This window comes from Canis aureus, chromosome 31, assembly GCF_053574225.1.
Source record: "Canis aureus isolate CA01 chromosome 31, VMU_Caureus_v.1.0, whole genome shotgun sequence".
Classification (NCBI taxonomy): Eukaryota; Metazoa; Chordata; class Mammalia; order Carnivora; family Canidae; genus Canis; species Canis aureus.
The window spans coordinates 30,797,113-30,814,904 of record NC_135641.1 but is presented as its reverse complement, the minus strand read 5'-3'; the positions used below and the strand labels follow the sequence as shown (position 1 = coordinate 30,814,904).

At 40.4% G+C, this 17,792-nt stretch overlaps 1 protein-coding gene across 9 annotated transcripts in view; it reads left to right on the top strand.

The window, feature by feature from the left end:
• The window catches only part of LOC144302619 (NACHT, LRR and PYD domains-containing protein 1b allele 3-like), a 34,626-nt gene extending 17,719 nt beyond the window's left edge, over positions 1-16,907 (top strand). For all 9 annotated transcript variants that reach the window (XM_077880142.1, XM_077880140.1, XM_077880139.1 and 6 more), the window contains 12 exons: positions 215-259; positions 627-674; positions 842-888; positions 990-1,039; positions 1,313-1,530; positions 1,650-1,900; positions 3,710-3,844; positions 6,727-6,865; positions 9,741-9,794; positions 10,062-10,142; positions 12,981-13,250; positions 15,423-16,907. In XM_077880142.1, the coding sequence (XP_077736268.1) occupies positions 215-259; positions 627-674; positions 842-888; positions 990-1,039; positions 1,313-1,530; positions 1,650-1,900; positions 3,710-3,844; positions 6,727-6,865; positions 9,741-9,794; positions 10,062-10,142; positions 12,981-13,250; positions 15,423-15,442 (1,358 nt within the window). In that variant the 3' untranslated portion in view covers positions 15,443-16,907. The remainder of the gene's footprint in view (positions 1-214; positions 260-626; positions 675-841; positions 889-989; positions 1,040-1,312; positions 1,531-1,649; positions 1,901-3,709; positions 3,845-6,726; positions 6,866-9,740; positions 9,795-10,061; positions 10,143-12,980; positions 13,251-15,422) is intronic.
• The last annotated feature ends 885 nt before the right edge of the window (positions 16,908-17,792 follow it).

The window sequence follows — 17,792 nt, the reverse complement described above, 5'->3', positions numbered from 1 at the left end:
GAGACTCTTACAGTCCTTCCGGTTTAAATATCAGACGTTAATTCTTTTCTTCCAAGCTAATCTCTAATCCTCAGCTGGAGGGCTGATGCCCGCCAAGCATCATCTTGGGCCATGAACGAATCTTCCGTGGGGGCTACCACTCTCCAGCTGGGACACTGGCCTAGGTGAGGAATGACGACTGAAAAGATTGCTCATGCCCCTCTTGTCTCCACAGATGGGGAGCCAGGAGAGTCTTCCATCGAGGAAGCTTCTGCTCAAAGTAAGAACCAGGCAATGTGCTTTACCCTCCACTTTCCTTGCTTCTCTCCCATGCTTGTGTGAGAAGAGGCTGTGTAGGTCAGGTGTAAAGGATGATGACCTGCTGCATAAAAAGATCACATAACAATTTATGTGCCACAGTGAAGTGCACTGAAACTTGAGTCTCATTCAAACTCATTTTCACACCTTAGACCTATGGTGGGATTGACAAACATGACGTGTCCTGTGTCATTGGATTGACTCACGGAAGCGTTTAAATACATGTCTAAAGTTTTTTTGGTTGGGAAGCTGAAGGTGGGTGCTTAAGGAGTACAGATTTACCCTGTCATTGACTTGTGCCGATGTGTGTGTGATGATGTCTTTCACAGAGGAAGAATGGGAGGATAAAGAATCGCCCAAAGATCATTTACATTCAGGTATAAACTTACATTTTCCAACATGTTCTTTTACATATTGTTACTGTTGAGGGGCATGTACCTTTGAATTTTGTGATCCGGTCATATCACATATATTTATTAAAAATTTTTTTATTTGAAAATGCCAATCCCATTCATATAAGTAAGACTTGTATTCTATCATTTAGAACTTCATAAAATCCAACCTTACTGTGAACACTGTAATACTGAAAATGTAAGTATCCTTTAATTATAGAACATGATTTTCTAATTTGCTTAAATAAAACAACTTTTACGTATGTATTACTTGCTTATACGTATGTACTTTTTCTCCAGAAACACAATGAACAAGTGACCCCCAGGCTCCTTTCCCGGGAACAGTTTTTGTAAGTAGTTGTAAATAGAGAAGTCTCCATATCATCAGTAATTTGACTTTGTACATAAAAATGACCCCAGGGAGAGGGCACACAAAGCAAAATAACTGATTTCACACATTTTATGTAATTACTTGGAGTATATTCTTTGATGGTGACCTTCTTCAAAATGCTATAGAATCTCATTAGTGCTTTTGAATGGAAGTAAAAATGTAAATAACTTTTAGTAGCCCTCTCCTGACCCAGTAGTAGGACTAAATAGGTGTTCTTATCTGCCCAATGTAGACTGAAGTTGGACACAGAAGGAATTTACCAGTGCACGGAAACTGGTCTGATATTCGAGGTGAACAGAAAAGTCGACATCAAATATTGCGTTTTGTCCTGGAGCAAATACGCAGACCTGGTTGTTAAACCCTGGGTTGTTGGAGGACCTTTGTTTGATGTTAAATGTGACCCAACCTGTCTCACCTCCATTCAGTTTCCACATTCCCTCTGCTTGGGTCGTAAGTACTCGTCTTCTACAAGTCTTAAGTAGTGTGTGCATGTGTGTATACGTGTGTATCTGTGCCACCTATGTGCCGTCCAGAGCACTAATCACTAATTTACCTTCGTATCTTAACAGACCACGATGCCAATATGACGTTCAAAGTCTTACACGTTAAAAGTTCCGGGGCCTCGTTAGAATCTACTGTGGATCATTCTACAACCCATGTCAAATGGCATGTGAGCTCTCTTTCTCCTGTGGGACCTGTTATTCAAAGTGAAGAAACAGTATACCACCACGGGGCTGTGATTCTCTACAAAGCCATTGACCATAATCCATCCTTGTCCTTTCGAGTGTACATAGCAACCAATAATGAGTCCTTCATCAAGGTAAAGTTAATGAAAATGAATAGTGCATGTTGAATGCCATGTTTATATGGTTCCTGTCCCTGTTGATTTAAGTGTACCCCCACTGCGGGTCTCAGTTGGCACTCATCTATAGCGGTTATAGGGTCAGTGCCAGGTCCTCAGATTCATGGACTGTGGTCATTCTGAACTAAGGAGAAGGGGGCATGGGTCTGGGACTTTAAAGGGAAGAAGTGCAATTCACAGGAAAATGAAAAAGAGTAAATGTTTGGTAAACAAATGTTTGCTGGGCCACTCTGAAGCCCTGGGACACGAGGACTTTGATCAAACAAACAGGCCTTGCCAGGTCCCTCCCTGTCTACCACACCCAGTTCATGTCACTGTGTAGTTACCTATGGTGATAGTTCTCTTCCGGAGCAGGTCCGCTATCCAGTTCTTTTAGGCAGTTATTGGGAGGTAAGGAGCTTTTCCTGAGTTGGCTGGGTTTTGATTGCTTTAAAAAAATTGTTTGAATTAATTAATTTTTTAAAAAATTCAAGTATAATTAACACACATCGTTGCATTAGTTTCAGGTGTACAATATAGTGATTCAGCAATTCTGTACATTATTAAGGGCTCTTTACGATAAGTATATTCTTAATCCCATCCCCTTCACCTGTCTCACTCATCTCCCCACCCTTGATTGTTTTTAACTAAAAATAATCTTCATGCCAAAGTGGCCCATTTTGGGGTAGCCTGCCCCTGGCCCCCTACAACATCACACTACCTATTTCCGGTGTCTTTAGGCTGTAGTGTTTTGATAGCTTTAAACAGAAGTTATATCGATTACAATTGGCGATATATATTAATATTTAAAAACTGTGTTAAATAATAGGTTTTTAGTTACTTTCAAAGAAAGTAAAATATGCTTCCTGTCTTCTCACTAAAGTTAATACTTTCAGTTGGGAAACTAGTCTTCAAATGGTATACAAATAATCCCATGTAAAGTAGAATTAGCATGGGTTTGGAATTAAGTACCCTTATTTAATGAATTTTATATTTCTTAAAAGTAAATTCAGTTACTTAAAAGGGTATTATCTATACTTCCTGGGAAGCTGGGGTGAGGAGCCGATTATAGCAACAGATATGTAGAGGAGGACATCACTTGAACAATAGGGAGCATGGCATGGTTAAGGCAGGATGTGCTTCCTGTTGACACTGTATTTTTACACCTCCTTGGGTTGATTTTTTTCCTCTGTAGGAAAATGTCCTTGCACTTTGCATTCAGGAAACCCACATTTCATGTTCAGCTATACAGCTGCTTTACATGTGAAGCTGGGCCAAAATCTCCATTTGCCTCTTTGGGGCCTTTGAATCATGCACATAAAATCAGTGACCCCTCTGGGAATAGTTGTGAAATGAAAGGTGGAAACACAAATGAAAGGTTGAAACAAACTCTGGGTAAAACATAACTGTGTACAATAAAATAAGTCGCTTTTTAGTCACATTATGGGCAGATAATCAATACAGATGTATAATGCTTCACTAATTTAATTTTCTGAGATCCTTTAGAAGCAAGCTTTAGGTGTCATGCAGAGTGTGTGTGTTGCTTTTGGCTGTAATTCTTGGGCAGAAAGATGTTTGGAGACCTAGGAGCCTGAAGCATGGGTCAAAGGTGCCTTATTAGCCCCTGTGGCATCTCTTTTTAGAGCACTGTGAAAGGTTTTTCCATTGATGTTATTCTGTATGAGGAAATGAAGATAATGCAGGGTGGCATGTGCATTGCTTGGACGCTTATGGTCCTTAGAGTTGTTGCTGATGCATTTCAAAGCCAAAACCTATTTCTACCTTTAGGATATTTCCAAGTCGGTAAAGCACTCCTCTAAGAAATTCATGAAAATTGACAAGCCTCCTGTTTGCCAGAAGTTATTGCAGAATGGGAAGAAATACAGACTGATCAGTGAACCAGAAGCTGAAATTACCCCAGAGGTATATGTTTTAAAAACCACTTGGAGTAGCAACAGGGATGTATGTTTCATGGAGTATTTTGAAGGTTTTAAAAGAATGGATTTTGTTTTCATTTTTAATTTATTTACAAGAAAGCAATTGTTTTGCTAAACTTGCAGCTTATTCCAAAGTGCTGTTGAGTTTCAGAATTAATCTGCCACCATTGCAGAAAGGGATCATTTAATCTTTTTCCCCTTAAAAAGGTTTTAAATTTTCTTGAGTTCCTTTTATTAAATACTTCAAACAATGCTAGCTTCAAAGGAATAAAAACCTTAACCTCTTAAGCTCTTCAGAGCACTGAAGGTTAATGGAAAAGAGTTGCTAACAAGGATATTGGCTTTTTTTTTTTTTTTTTTTTTTATTAGAAGCCATTTGAAAAATAGTTATGGGAACAAATTGTCACCAGATTTCAACTAGTCACTGTACACACTATGACATTTGTAAGTGATTTTGGTTTCCTGTAAATGACGAAGTTATTTTTAAAACTTATTTTCATTATGTGCTCTGAATGTGTGCTGTAGGTTATCTAACGAGACATCTGTGTGGAAATTCTTTTTGTACACCTCTTTTTTGTTTGTTTTATAGCTTGTGAGAGATTGAAAACATGTTTTGATTCCATTACATTAAAATATGAAGCAAGGGAGAGCTGATGGCAGAGGTATAATTTTATTATATCATCAAAGGCCTCATGCCCCGTAGAAGCAGTCAGGTTGATCAAACAGCTTTCCATACCTTCCTTTCCAGTTTCTAAGGGTTTCTTTCCACTTGGGTTTTCTCTTTTCTTCCTTCCTTTCTTCCTTCCTTCCTTGCTTCCTTCCTTCCTTTTCTTTCTTTCTTTCTTTCTTTCTTTCTTTCTTTCTTTCTTTCTTTCTTTCTTTCTTCTTTCTTTTCTTTCTTTCTTTCTTTCTTTCTTTCTTTCTTTTTCTTTTCTTTTCTTTTCTTTTCTTTTCTTTTCTTTTCTTTTCTTTTCTTTTCTTTTCTTTTCTTTTCTTTTCTTCTCTTTTCTTTTCTTTTCTTTTCTTTCTTCTTTCCTCACAAAAAGCCTCACAACAGTGAGGCTGAAGAGACTAATATACAAAGCAGGCAAGCAGGCTGCCCGGGTCCTACATCCAGGTGGTAGGAGAGCCTAGCCCTAAGCCCAGCCTCTCCTTGGCTCCTAATGACAGTCTTTCCACTGGGATCTGAGAGGTTAATTCTTAGCCATTGCGGGCTGATCAAGCCCTGGCGGGTGCTACCTAACAATGAACATTAGAAGCCAAGTGCAGTCTTGTCTGGGAGGTGGAATTAAATTTGAAGGGTTTGCTTAGGACAGTGTGGTTCTTGGCCTTTGCTGCAAAATGGAATTCCCAGGGGAGGTTTTAAAAAAGTCTGTGGCCTGGGTCCCACCTCCAGAGATACTGACTTAATTGGTCTGGAAGTGGCCTTGGCATTGGGTTTATTAAAGCTCCCAGGGTGACTGTAATGTGCTGCCAAGATTAAGAGCCACTAGGAGAGGGAATAATACACACTGAATGGATAATTCTGTCTAGGAAGGGACTGAGATGGTCCCCAGAGTTCTCCCTTCTGCAAGATGATGATAGTGGGAGGGCTTTAAGTTGTCTAGTCCTGTCACCAATTGTGTACTCCCTCTTAACCAAATTTCTGGGCTAAGGGGGATAATCTCCCAGTATTGCCCTAATGATTGTATAAGGTAATGGTTTTGGGCTACTCTGAGAGTTGTGAAACTCTGCTAAAAAATCTAAGGTGTTCTTATTGATTTTATGCCATTAATGATTTGTTTAACTGACATTTCTCAAATGTGCCTAATACAAATGAGTCTGGGGTAAGAGTTAAAAAATGAGTAAGTCATGATATTTTCCCTCAAAAGATACCATTACAAAGAGAGACATAATATAGGCATGTCAAGAAATAATTTTAACATGTAATGTGGTATTACCATAGAGATGGGTGCAACGGGTATCCAGGAAGGGTTTCTATATGGTAACATTTGTTCTGGATTTGAAGGGAGAGGGTTTCACCAGGAGACACAGCCCTCCTGGTAGAGAGAGCTGTAAGTGTGTAAGTGAGGTGATGGGGATGTGCTGCTGGGCTCAGGGCACCAGATAAATGGGAGCGGTAAATGGGATTGCAGAGGGCTTTGGGGGAGAGAGATCTTTGGCTTTGCAAGAGTATTGGTTTTTAAAGGTGATGCCCAGTGCAGTTCAATGATTTTTTTTTTTTTTTAAGGAGATTTCTCCCTCCAGGCTTGCTAGCCAGTCTGGAGAAGAACAGAGGAAGGCATGGGACGGTCTCTGTAGTGGTTAAATGTAGTGGTTGAGTCAGGACGTGTGATGCGAATTCAGTTCTCCCACTTCCCAGATGTGAATTTGGGCAAGTTAGTTAGCTTCTCTGAGATTCTTTATTCATGAAATATCAATGAAAGGATTTATTGGGGGCAAAGTCGTGGTCAATGAGGCAATGTGAACAAAACACACAATGTAGTCCTGTAAATGTCTTGAATCAGTTCTAGGTTGTGGAATGATCGAAGTGAAAGATGGTGAGGAAGTTTAAAATCACTTACAATAGGGTGATTAGTTTGGGAACACAAAACAGTGAACAAAGAAAGGGCTGAAAAGTCATGCTTTCAAAAAATAGGGCCAAGGTATTGGAAGCCTCAACAAAGGAGAAAAGAAGGTCAGAGTAAAGAGGGACTTAAGAAGCCAGAGAAAAAGAGGGTCTGTGATTAAGGAATGGGATTTCCAGCATCAGAATTTCAGTGAGCATTCACGTCAGCACTGACCCTTCTATTATTCTTTATTTAACATTTCATGTTGTCAACTATTGCAGCTTTTATTAAAAAAAAAAATCACTTTTTTTTTTTAAAGGAAATAGAATTTGTTGATGGTTCACTTTTAAAATTGAAAAGTTACATTGAAGTGTATTTGGAGCAACCAGTGGAGTTTAAATTACTTTTGGTCGAAACGGATTCTGAGGAAATTGTATGGAATGCAAAACTGAGAGAATGTAAGTGTTTTGTGTCTTGAATGAAAACTCTGATTTGTGGGGTGGTCGGGGTAGAAAAACAAGTAGAGTGATTGTTTGTTCTGTTACCATAACATCTAGAAATCTGATTAAGAGACACAAAGACCCTCTTGAGGCTCTGGTTATCAGGCACTCATGTCCAGACCCCTTGGTCAGGGGGTAGTTCTGCGAGTGTGTGGAAGCTTCAGGTAGTAGGTGGGCTTAGCCAATAGAAGATCCCCTCTCCCCTTACCATTCTAACGTTTGGATCTCAGATATTTCAATGTGGATTAGGGGTGTCCTGACAAAGTCTGTTCCAGGACCTGGATGTACGTCTGCATTTTGGCAGATTACCTGTCTCATTTGCCTCAGCCTGCCTATTTGACCTGCAACTGGCAGCTCCTGCTCTGTGTGATCACAGCTCTGGTATAGGAACACATTCCTCTTGTTTAAGAGTCTGGCGCTGGGAAGTCCTCTGGCAACCACCTCTTTAACATCCTCTCCTGCCCTGGGAGGAGTTGGAGAGGGCTGCTGCTGGAAGAGGGGAGAGGCAGTGAAGGGACACCCTGTAGCTGCCCCTGGCTGCTTCCTCAGGCAGGTCTGAGCTTGACCTCCAATTCTCTTGGAAGGAAGTTATTAAAACAACAGAAATGTGTATAGTGAACACATTTTGGAGTTGGGAGTGAGGTCCTATGGGTTCTAGTTCTAGCCCTAGAACTACTCTACGTGGGAGTGTGGCAAGTCTCTCAACCTATTTGTGGCTGCTATGTCCTCAGCTGCAAATGGCACTGAGGTTCCTCCTGCCAATGCCACGTCTGTAGTAGAAATTATTTTTGCATCATTTGCATTTTTAAAAAATTTATTTATTCATGCGAGACACAGAGAGAGGCAGAGACATAGGTAGAGGGAGGAGCAGGCTTCCTGCAAGGAGCCTTAATGTGGGACTCATTCCAGGACCCTAGGATCATGACCTGAGCCAAAGGCAGCCTCTCAACAACTGAGCCACCCAGGTGCCCCACATCATTTGCATTTTGAATTATAATGCCTTAACTCTTTCCTGGTATTATACATAATCCAGTATCATTCCAAAAAAGAGAAGGAGTTGGAATGCCTGGGTGGCTCAGTGGTTGAGCATTTGCCTTCAGCTCAGGGCATGATCCCAGGGTCCTGGGATCGAGTCCCATGTCAGGAACAACATTTGAGCCCATTTTCAGCTAGTTTCTTTTGTTTCCATTGGGTTATGTATAGACAAATGAATTTGGTAATTGCTAAAGACATAGAATGAGTGCTGTGTGCTGGTCATACATTTATGTCTTTCCAACATATAGATGGCTGTCTGTTAGAGTCTGCATTTTTTTTTTTAAAGATTTTATTTATTTATTCATGAGAGAGAGAGAGAGAGAGAGGCAGAGACGCAAGCAGAGGGAGAAGCAGGCTCCATGCAGGGAGCCCGACGTGGGACTTGATCCCAGGTCTCCAGGATTAGGCCCTGGGCTGAAGGCGGCGCTAAACCGCTGAGCCACCTGGGCTGCCTGAGTCTGCATTTTCTGTCGTGTCTTTATACTTTATTTTATTTTATTTTAAATTTATGATAGTCACACAGAGAAAGAGAGAGAGGCAGAGACACAGGCAGAGGGAGAAACAGGCTCCATGCACCGGGAGCCCGACGTGGGATTCGATCCTGGGTCTCCAGGATCGCGCCCTGGGCCAAAGGCAGGCACTAAACCACTGCGCCACCCAGGGATCCCATGTCTTTATACTTTAGCTGTGAAACCCGATTTACGCATTTTGGAATTCTCAGTCTTTGCTTAAGTATGAGCCTTTTCAGGTAGATGAGATTGATTCTTATTCTCAGTATTATACTCTTGAGTTACAGGCCCTTTTATCTGAGCTAAAATTTATTTACCTGTAAATAGTTGGGACTGTGTGTCAATGATTGTGTTGTTTTTCTTGGTATTCATTCTTTGTTCAAGTAAATAAACGTGAAAAACGTTACTTTTTGGTCAGATGATGCCAATGTAATAGAGGTATGTAACCTGTAGCGATCTGAATAACATATTATCTGGACTAAGTTGCTTGGTCATTTTATTTTATTTTATTTTATTTTATTTTATTTATTTATTTATTTATTTATTTATTTATTTATTTATTTATTTATTTTTGCTTGGTCATTTTAAAGACCACTTTATAAGACCTCTTATGTTTGGTTTTTAAAAACATATTTAATAATACCCTGCCTTAAAAGATGTTTCTGGTCTCCATTGTTTTGAGGAGGAGAGGGGCTAAACTAATGGTTAATTGAGATTGCTTATTACTATGAAGTCATCTTCACTATAGGGACCTATAGAAGGCCTGCGTGAGGCATAGACACCTCACAGAACAGGGATTGCATTTCAGACCGGGAAGGTGGTGTAGAATCGCAATGATGCGTTCAGAAAGAACTCCTCAAGTACAGTATTCCCAAAGTACAGAATGATAATATATGAGATCGTTTTAGATAGAGTATACATAAATACATTCAAAAGAAAACAATGTTTATCTTTCTGACTTCCTTATCCATAGAGCAAGTGAGACCAGTGTTCTCTTTACAGTGGTTAGAGATATAAAGAAATACTGAATAATAACATTTCACCTGGCATATGGGTTTGGCAAGAATCGGGATAGTTGTATGCAGATGACTTGAGTCTGGGAAACACTTGACTTGTAGGACCTGCGATCTCAAAAATAGGTGCATTGGCGTACATACCAAGTTAAAACCCCAAATTCATATTTGAACTTCAGAGAGATTTCCAAGACTCTAGAGCTTCATATACTTTCATAAATTGATTTAAATCAAATTTTGTACTATTTCCAATTGATGCTTATTACACTTTAACAGGTGACTGGGTTCAGCATGATCAGAATCAAAACATTTCGAAAAGCAGCACAAGTGGTAAGTGCTGGATAACTGGACATTGAACGAGTTTTAATCTATTCTTTTATTCCTTCTATCTGCTAGAATTTTTCTTTTGCTGGGCAAATGTATCATTAAAGATCTGCTAAGTGTTCTGTAATTCTCTTAATCATCCAGAAAACCTTTGAATTCATTTTCAATTTCTTTGTACCCGAATGATGTTTACTTTAAAAATCCTCATTAAAGGTAGGTGGAAAATAAGAAATAGAAGGGTAAGCCAATTTGTTGATATTTTTGTTTTTAAAGGTAACAGGCGGCGAAAAATGACCAGCAGCTTACCTGATGAGGACGTTTATGACAAGAGAATGAAGCAGGTTGACACTTCAGGTGTGTAAAAGTGTCATCAGTGGCTTTACATTATTTTCCCTGGTTTCCCCTTTGATTGTCATCCAAGCCCATGCTGTTGGGTCAGACTTCCGGAGCTGCATCCCAGGTGTGCCTGCCCTCCTGGGTACCTTCTCCCTGTGTGCCAGCTCCTCAGGCCCCGGATGAGGGTCCTCCTTGGTCGGCCTCACCCTTTTCCCAGCTAGAGCCCCCACTCCACCTCTTCACTCAGTCTAAATAGAATGAGGCACCAGGGTGAGCTCCCATTAAGTATGTAAGGGTAGGGGCCATGAACCATCCATCTTTACGTTTCCTGTAGCAATGAGTGTGGAGCTTTTTAGGTTAGTGATGACATAAAATGATGTCAATGATGACAGCTTTAATGAATGTCAGTTGAATGAATGAAATAGTAAATGTCTATGTATGCATTCATTGGCTTCACGGTTACCAGCTGCATCTGGGGTAAAGAGCCTCCAGCTCAATTATTGGAGGCAGGTCTCAGTTTCTTCCAATTAAATGGCAGAGACCAAGGCTTGATAGTTGTGAAAATACAAGAAGAGATTTAAAATGCTTCACAGCAGTACTCCAAGGAACCAGAAGATGGAGTCTCTAGCTCAAAATCCCAGTCTAACCAGAATTTACAAACCTAAGTTTAAAAACAGACTCAAATTATATGAGAGTCGAGGCCTTAAGACTTCAGGGGCCTCAACTTCCTATAAACTGCTTCATCAAAATACCTTTTCTTTTCCTATTATTATAAGGTACGAATCTCTGAAAGCGGATAAACTCTTTATAAAGGGAAGCAAGATACTCTTCTACTTTCTAGAACAGGAGACTGTGAGGATGACGTGGATGATTTTACTGTACATCACTATAGAAATGGTTATTGTTATTTTTTGTTAAGTAAACATCGAAATAAGTGAGGCTCTAGAATTATTTTAAAAACCAAACTAAATTGGAATACGTTTTTTCTAGTTTTATTGAGACATAATTGACAAATAAAATTGTGTGTATTTACAGCGTACAGTGTGATGATTTGATATACATATGCATTGTAAAATATTTACCAATCAAGTTAATTAACATATCCATCATCTCACTTTTTTTTTTTTTTTTTGGTGGTGACAGTACAGAGGATGTACTCTCAGCAAATTTCAAGTATATAATACAGTATTGTTAACTCTAGTCATCGTGCTATTCATTAGATCCTCAGACCTTATTCATCTAATAACTGGGACACACTTTTATATTACAGTGATACATAGGAAAAGTTTTTGTTGTCACATGCAGTTACTTTTGGCTATTTAAAATGAGCTCCAATATCAAGTAGCTAGAAATAGGATTAAAATTATTAAATGCTACCTAGAAAGATTAAGGCTTTCCAGCCTTTTTTTGGAGTTGACAGTATGGTATCTAAATAAATTAATAAGGATTTACTGTTGTTTAGGTATTTCTACAACATTCTTTGAGATACTGAGTCACCATGGTCCTGGTGGTTTTGGACTCACTCCATCAGTGTGATGCTTTTTAAATATGCTCACCTCTCAGGCTCAGTAGACTCACCTGGAGATCGTGTTAAAGTTTAGGTTCAGAATCAGAAACAGTAGATTTGAGGATGGTCCTGAGAACTTGTATTTTCCCTAGGTTCCCTGTGCAGATTTCATTGCAGCAGCAGTTGGGAGAGCTAGGAGCATGCACCAAGTCTCGAGGAGCCACTAGAGGGCGCAGGCCATTGCTTAGACCCATTCTTCAATCTAGAAGGTTAGGGATCTGTGAGGTGGGGAAGGGTCCCAGGACAAAGGTTAGATTCATAGTAGTAAATTGTCAGTTATAGATGAGCCAGAGGCATCGTGGTCCTGGAGGGAAGGGCAGAAAGTACTCCACCTCTCACTCCCTTCTAATTTCACCTCTATTATCTGTAGTGCCTTTATGATGATCCTTCACTGAATCTAGAGGACCCCTGAGTTTTGCCACACTGTTGCACAACCAACTAAAAAACATGAAAAGAGGGGCACCTTGGTGGCTCAGCAATTGAGCATCTGCCTTTGGCTCAGGGCATGATCCCAGGATCCTGGGATTGAGTCCTGCATCAGGCTCCCTGCAGGGAGCCTGCTTCTCCCTCTGCCTATGTCTCTGCCTCCCTCCTTGTGTCTCTCACGAACAAATAAAAAAAAATCTTTAAAAAAAAAAAAAACATGAAAAGAGAAAATCTAGCTTAGTGATAGGGCTAATATTTTTCATGGAGCTGAAGGTTTAACAGTGGCAAATACATGTTCCTCCAAGATTATGATGCTGTTTCTTAAGAGATCAACAGATATTACAGATACCACCTCATGACTTTTCTGTGGGTGCCGTTTTTCCCCTAATGCCAGGAGATGGCATAATGGAGATTGCAAGTCAGATGTCTTGCTGCCCGCTTTAGTGGCCCTTAAGGTAGCATCTCTATGTGGCACTAACATTCAAATAAAGACACAGAGCTGGGCAAGGGTGTAACTATATTTTTATTTTTGAGCCATATAAATTATTTTCGGTGTCTGATTTTTTTTATTCCAACCCAGTTTGTGCCACTTTGTAAAAGTCTCACTCCCTGAATTACTGAATTACCATTGTGAACATTATTCCCTGGTTTAATGTTATTACACGAAATAGTTTCCCTCAGTCCTTATAATAGTTTGGAAAGCAGGGGGTTTTTGACACTCAAATGTATTTTAAAGGCAGCTTATGTTACAAATCATGATGTCCTCCTTTATATAAGGTGAATACATTTTCATTATAATTTGTTATAAGTGATTGAAGTGTTGAGAAGAACTTCTCAGCAGAAGACTTCTGTTTTGCTTTTAGATGGAGCGAAGACCAGGACCCTGTTAACAGACACACAGTTGATTACCCTTGCTGCGAAGCTGGGGAAGGAGTGGATAAAAATTGCGATTGCCAACCTGGAGTTGGAGATTAGCGATATTGATGCTATCCGGGAGAAGAAAGAAGATGTTACGATCTGTAACTTTAGGATGCTGAAGAAGTGGCAAGAAAAGGAGCAGAGTAATGCCACGGCCGAGAATTTATACAACTGCCTGAAAAACATTTCTGTTGAAGTCCAAGATGTGCTCAAAGGTGAGCTGGAAATTATCTTAGTTGTTTACTTGGAATCAAGCTGTGTCTTTGCACGTAGCAAGTTTCTACCATAGAATGTGCTGCTTGCTTATTCGTGAGCTTGGGTTCAGAGAATTACAGAAGTGTAGGGTAAGCATGTGGACTGCCATAATCTAAGTAAAGATGATTTGTGCATTGGGTCAGAGGAACGGTTCAAATCCCGTCTCAAATGCTGGCTGGCTTTGTGACTAAGCAAATTCTCAACCTAACTTTAAGACTCTCTGTTCCTATCTGGCAAATGGGTGCAAAAACCCTTCTGTCCTGGGTTTATTGTGGGAATGAAAAAAAGATCACGCATGGACAGCTCCAGGTATTTAGCTCCCTAAGGGGTGGCCAAGAATGTTTCATTGTGGTTCTTGAGACCTTCAGCCTTCTAAGGCCTGGTGGCCTGGAGCGGTGCTGGGGGAGGCCACTGGGTGGCACCAGTGAACCTCGAGTAGCAGAGAAGAGAAGTGGAAAAGCAGAGCCCAGAGGAGGGCTAAAGTTTCTAATCCTAATCCAGAAAACTCTACAGCTCCTTCCTTTGTCTTAAACACTTCTTTTTTTTTTTTTTTTTTTTAAATTTTTTAAATTTATTTATGATAGTCACACAGAGAGAGAGAGGCAGAGACACAGGCAGAGAGAGAAGCAGGCTCCATGCACCGGGAGCCCGACGTGGGACCCGATCCCGGGTCTCCAGGATCGCGCCCTGGGCCAAAGGCAGGCGCTAAACCGCTGCACCACCCAGGGATCCCTTAAACACTTCTTTTTTGTGTGTGCGGCTTGATTTGGCACACTGGTCAAACCAGTTCAAGACTTCATAATGTATTGTTACCATAGTTGACAAATGTAGCGTCACTTCCCCAAGGCCGCAGGGAGAGGGTTTTATTGGAATTCTGTTTCAACTTTTTATTCCAAAAAGAATGTAAAAAAATGTAAATGCCCCATAAGTTTGTTTGAAGAGTAAAATCATTCTGTGATCTGTCAGGATGCTTTGAGATACTGTGGGCATATTTCCCCCATAGATTTTGGATGCAGAAACCTTAAGCAAATAGGATTATCTAGTTTCAGTGCCAAATTTTTCATTCACGCTCCTGGATATGTTGAAATTTTGTAAATCACTGAGGCCCACGTGTGGAAATCTGCTTATTTGCATATAGGCGCCTCTGCCTGTTGTCAGCTATGGCCTCTGTGCTGTCATAATCACAGCCTCTTCCATCAGAGTAAGCCTTGAAAAGTCTCTCTCACAAACTACAATGGGCTATTGTTTTGTTTTTTTGTTTGTGTCTGCTCCTGATCTCAGGAGACGCTTGACTTGTTGCTACATTATTATTATTATTATTATTATTATTATTATTATTTTAAGATTTTATTTATTTACTCATAGAGACAGAGAGAGAGAGGCAGAGACACAGGCAGAGGGAGAAGCAGGCTCCATGCAGAGAGCCTGATGTGGGACTCGATCCAGGGTCTCCAGGATCACGCCCTGGGCTGCAGGCCGCGCTAAACTGCTGCGCCACCGGGGCTACCCCGTTGCTACATTAGAACCATAAATGGGTCTGTGAGATCTTTTTGGCGCTGAAAGAGATAATAAAAACCAGCGTATTAGTCCAATTCCCTCATTAAACAGGAAAACAAAACTCTTCTGAGTTAAAAACAAACAAGCAAAAAAAAAAATCAAAATTTGCCAATATTCTGTGCCTTTGTGTGGCTGGGATATCCAGTTAGTTGGTGCAATTTTGTATTTCTATCAGGATATTTTAGTATATCTTTTTTTTTTTTTTTTTTTTTTACTATTTTTTTTTCTTTATTTATTTATGATAGTCACAGAGAGAGAGAAAGAGAGGCAGAGACACAGGTAGAGGGAGAAGCAGGCTCCACGCACCGGGAGCCCGACGTGGGATTCGATCCCGGGTCTCCAGGATCGCGCCCTGGGCCAAAGGCAGGCGCTAAACCGCTGCGCCACCCAGGGATCCCTATTTCAGTATATCTTGTAACCACAGTCTTGAAATTGCAGTGGCTTGTCTTCAGCTCAGGAAAACCCAGCCATTGCAGATCTTTTTTGAAATGGCCAAGTGATTTGCTCTAAAAGCGTGCGCCCTCCCCCACCCCAACAGTGAATCCCTGAATTTGTTCGATTCTTTCTTTTGTTAGGTTTCTTACAGGAAAGGTGAAGTTTGGAAGATGAACTGAAAAAGGAAGCCTCAGGAGCTTTCATCTGCAAGAGACCACTTCATCTGGTAATTGGGTATGGACTTGATGAGACCTTGAACTTACAGTCTGGAGGCAACTCCTTTCACACAGGCAGCCACTCTGTAGCTCACATTATTCAGGGGCACAGAAAATGTAAAATACTTGGAAAACTTAAGGAAGGAGAAAAACCTCTATAACATCAAGATCTTTTTTTTTTTTTTAACACCTCCTGCTCACACCATCCTGCCCTGCTTCCCCATTCAACATCTATCCAAAGGTGCTTCCAATGGCTCCACTCAGTCAGGTGAGAAATGCGGTAACATTCCTTTTGGAGTCTGTGAACTATGAAATTCCTATCAAGTTTTCGAAACCTTTTTAGCAATTAAGTGGTAGTATGCTTAAACTTGCACTAATTTAGTTGGGCTTTTTTTCACAGTGACGTTAATAATGAGGAAAGATTCTTGTTCTTTTAGCCTCTTCTCAGACAGACGCACAGGTCTCTGGGTACAATATATCTTCTTAGGTGGGATGGTTTCCATAGTTCACATCACCTTCCCGTCTGGCCAGTGGTTTGTCAAACTGGAGAACCAGTCATGTTACCTGGTCCTAGAGTGATGAGAAAGGAATGTAATCCTGTCCCTATCACATGTTGGGGTGCACACTCAGAAGCAATCTTATCTCACATGGCGAAGTTCAACCGGATGGATGGTTGGGGAGTCCTTGCAGATTTCATCAACCTTCCAAAATCACAAAGGCAAGCACTACATTTCTTGACTTTCACCCTGGGATCATTTACTTTCTGGGGGGAAAAGAATGCCACTCAGAAATAGCCATAGCAGGACCAAGGGAAGATTGTCTTGTCTTCTTGAAGAAGACCTGCCCCAGGGAATAATGAGCCACATTGGCTCTTGTTAATTGGTGAAAAAAAATTTTTTTTTTTGTATGTATAGATATTGTCGCTCTCCCAGAATCATGTGTGTGGTGATTAACATTTTGGATATGTTTTGTTAACTTATTTGAAGAAACTATAAATTACCATTAGTCTTCTGTAATAATTAGCTGGAGAATAAGATAAATCTCAATGAATTAATCAAAGAAGTACACTTTAACTATTGTTTTGCCTGTGAAGAACAAATTTACTTTATAAGGAAGAACTTATTTTTAATTGTCAGGGATCCTGTGGAATTCAAATCAGTGTCACTTTATGAGTTTGTTTTTTTTAATTGTACTATATTTTAGGAAACACAAGGGGTTTTAACATTCAGGAATGTAAAATACTTTATTAAAGGACTTGAATTTTTAAATGTTTATTATTTTTTATAAGTTGTTTTCTGAAGAAAAGCATGATCTCAGAGGTGCTTTGGATGTAAGCTGGTTTCCTAACATTTTCAACCTTTTTCATACTATAGATGAAGGGAAGCAAAATAAATCTGCATTTGTATAGTACTAATGTGTCTGCTTTGTATTATTATTTACTTACAAATTATTTTTGAAAGCATCATATTTCTTAATCGCTGTTGTCTTGGCTGTTTGGGCATTAGTTGGTTTTGTAGCCAGTTCTCCAGTTCTTGGACTGGGGCAGTATAAAGCAGGGGGAGCTGGTTCACCCAGGAGTTTGCAGAGACTCAGACGAACCTGCACGTCCCCTTAACTGTCCTCACTCCAGGAATGATGGCATATGTGACTATACCCCTTCCGCCTTCTTATTGGAAGGTGTGTTTTTATTTAAAACCAGGTGGATTCATAGTAGGTCCTCACCTGGGCATCTCCTAATGGGATTTTTCTGTGTGTCGGGGACTCATTTTGTAATTTTATTGAATTGCTTTAGGGAAAAATTTTCCTCCCCTTCTTTGTCATGTGGAAGCACATTTTCATTCCCATTTTCTTTCTTTTCTCTTTATTTCTTCCCTTTCTTTTCTTTCCTTCCTTCCTTCCTTTCGACACAGAGAGAGGCAGAGGGAGAAGCAGGTCCTCCATGGGGGGCCTGATGCAGGACTCAATCCCACGACCTTGTGATCACTACCTGAGGCAAAGGCAGATGCTCAACCACTGAGCCACTCAGGCATCCCATTCCCATTTTCTGAAGAGGCCATTGTAGTTGCTGATTTTTAAAGGGGTTCTCATGAGGGTGGTGGTTTTCAGCTGTAGGCCCAGCCCCATTGCTCACTGCTGGAAGTTCATGGGGCAAAGCAGTATGCTGCTTGCCGAAGGGTGTGATCCCAACTGGATAACTGCTGAGATTGTGTCTTTTCCTGCCCACATCCTGTGGTTTGAATACTTTTGATAACGGCTCTTGAACTGAGGTCCTGGGGTTGAATTCTGAGCTCAGAG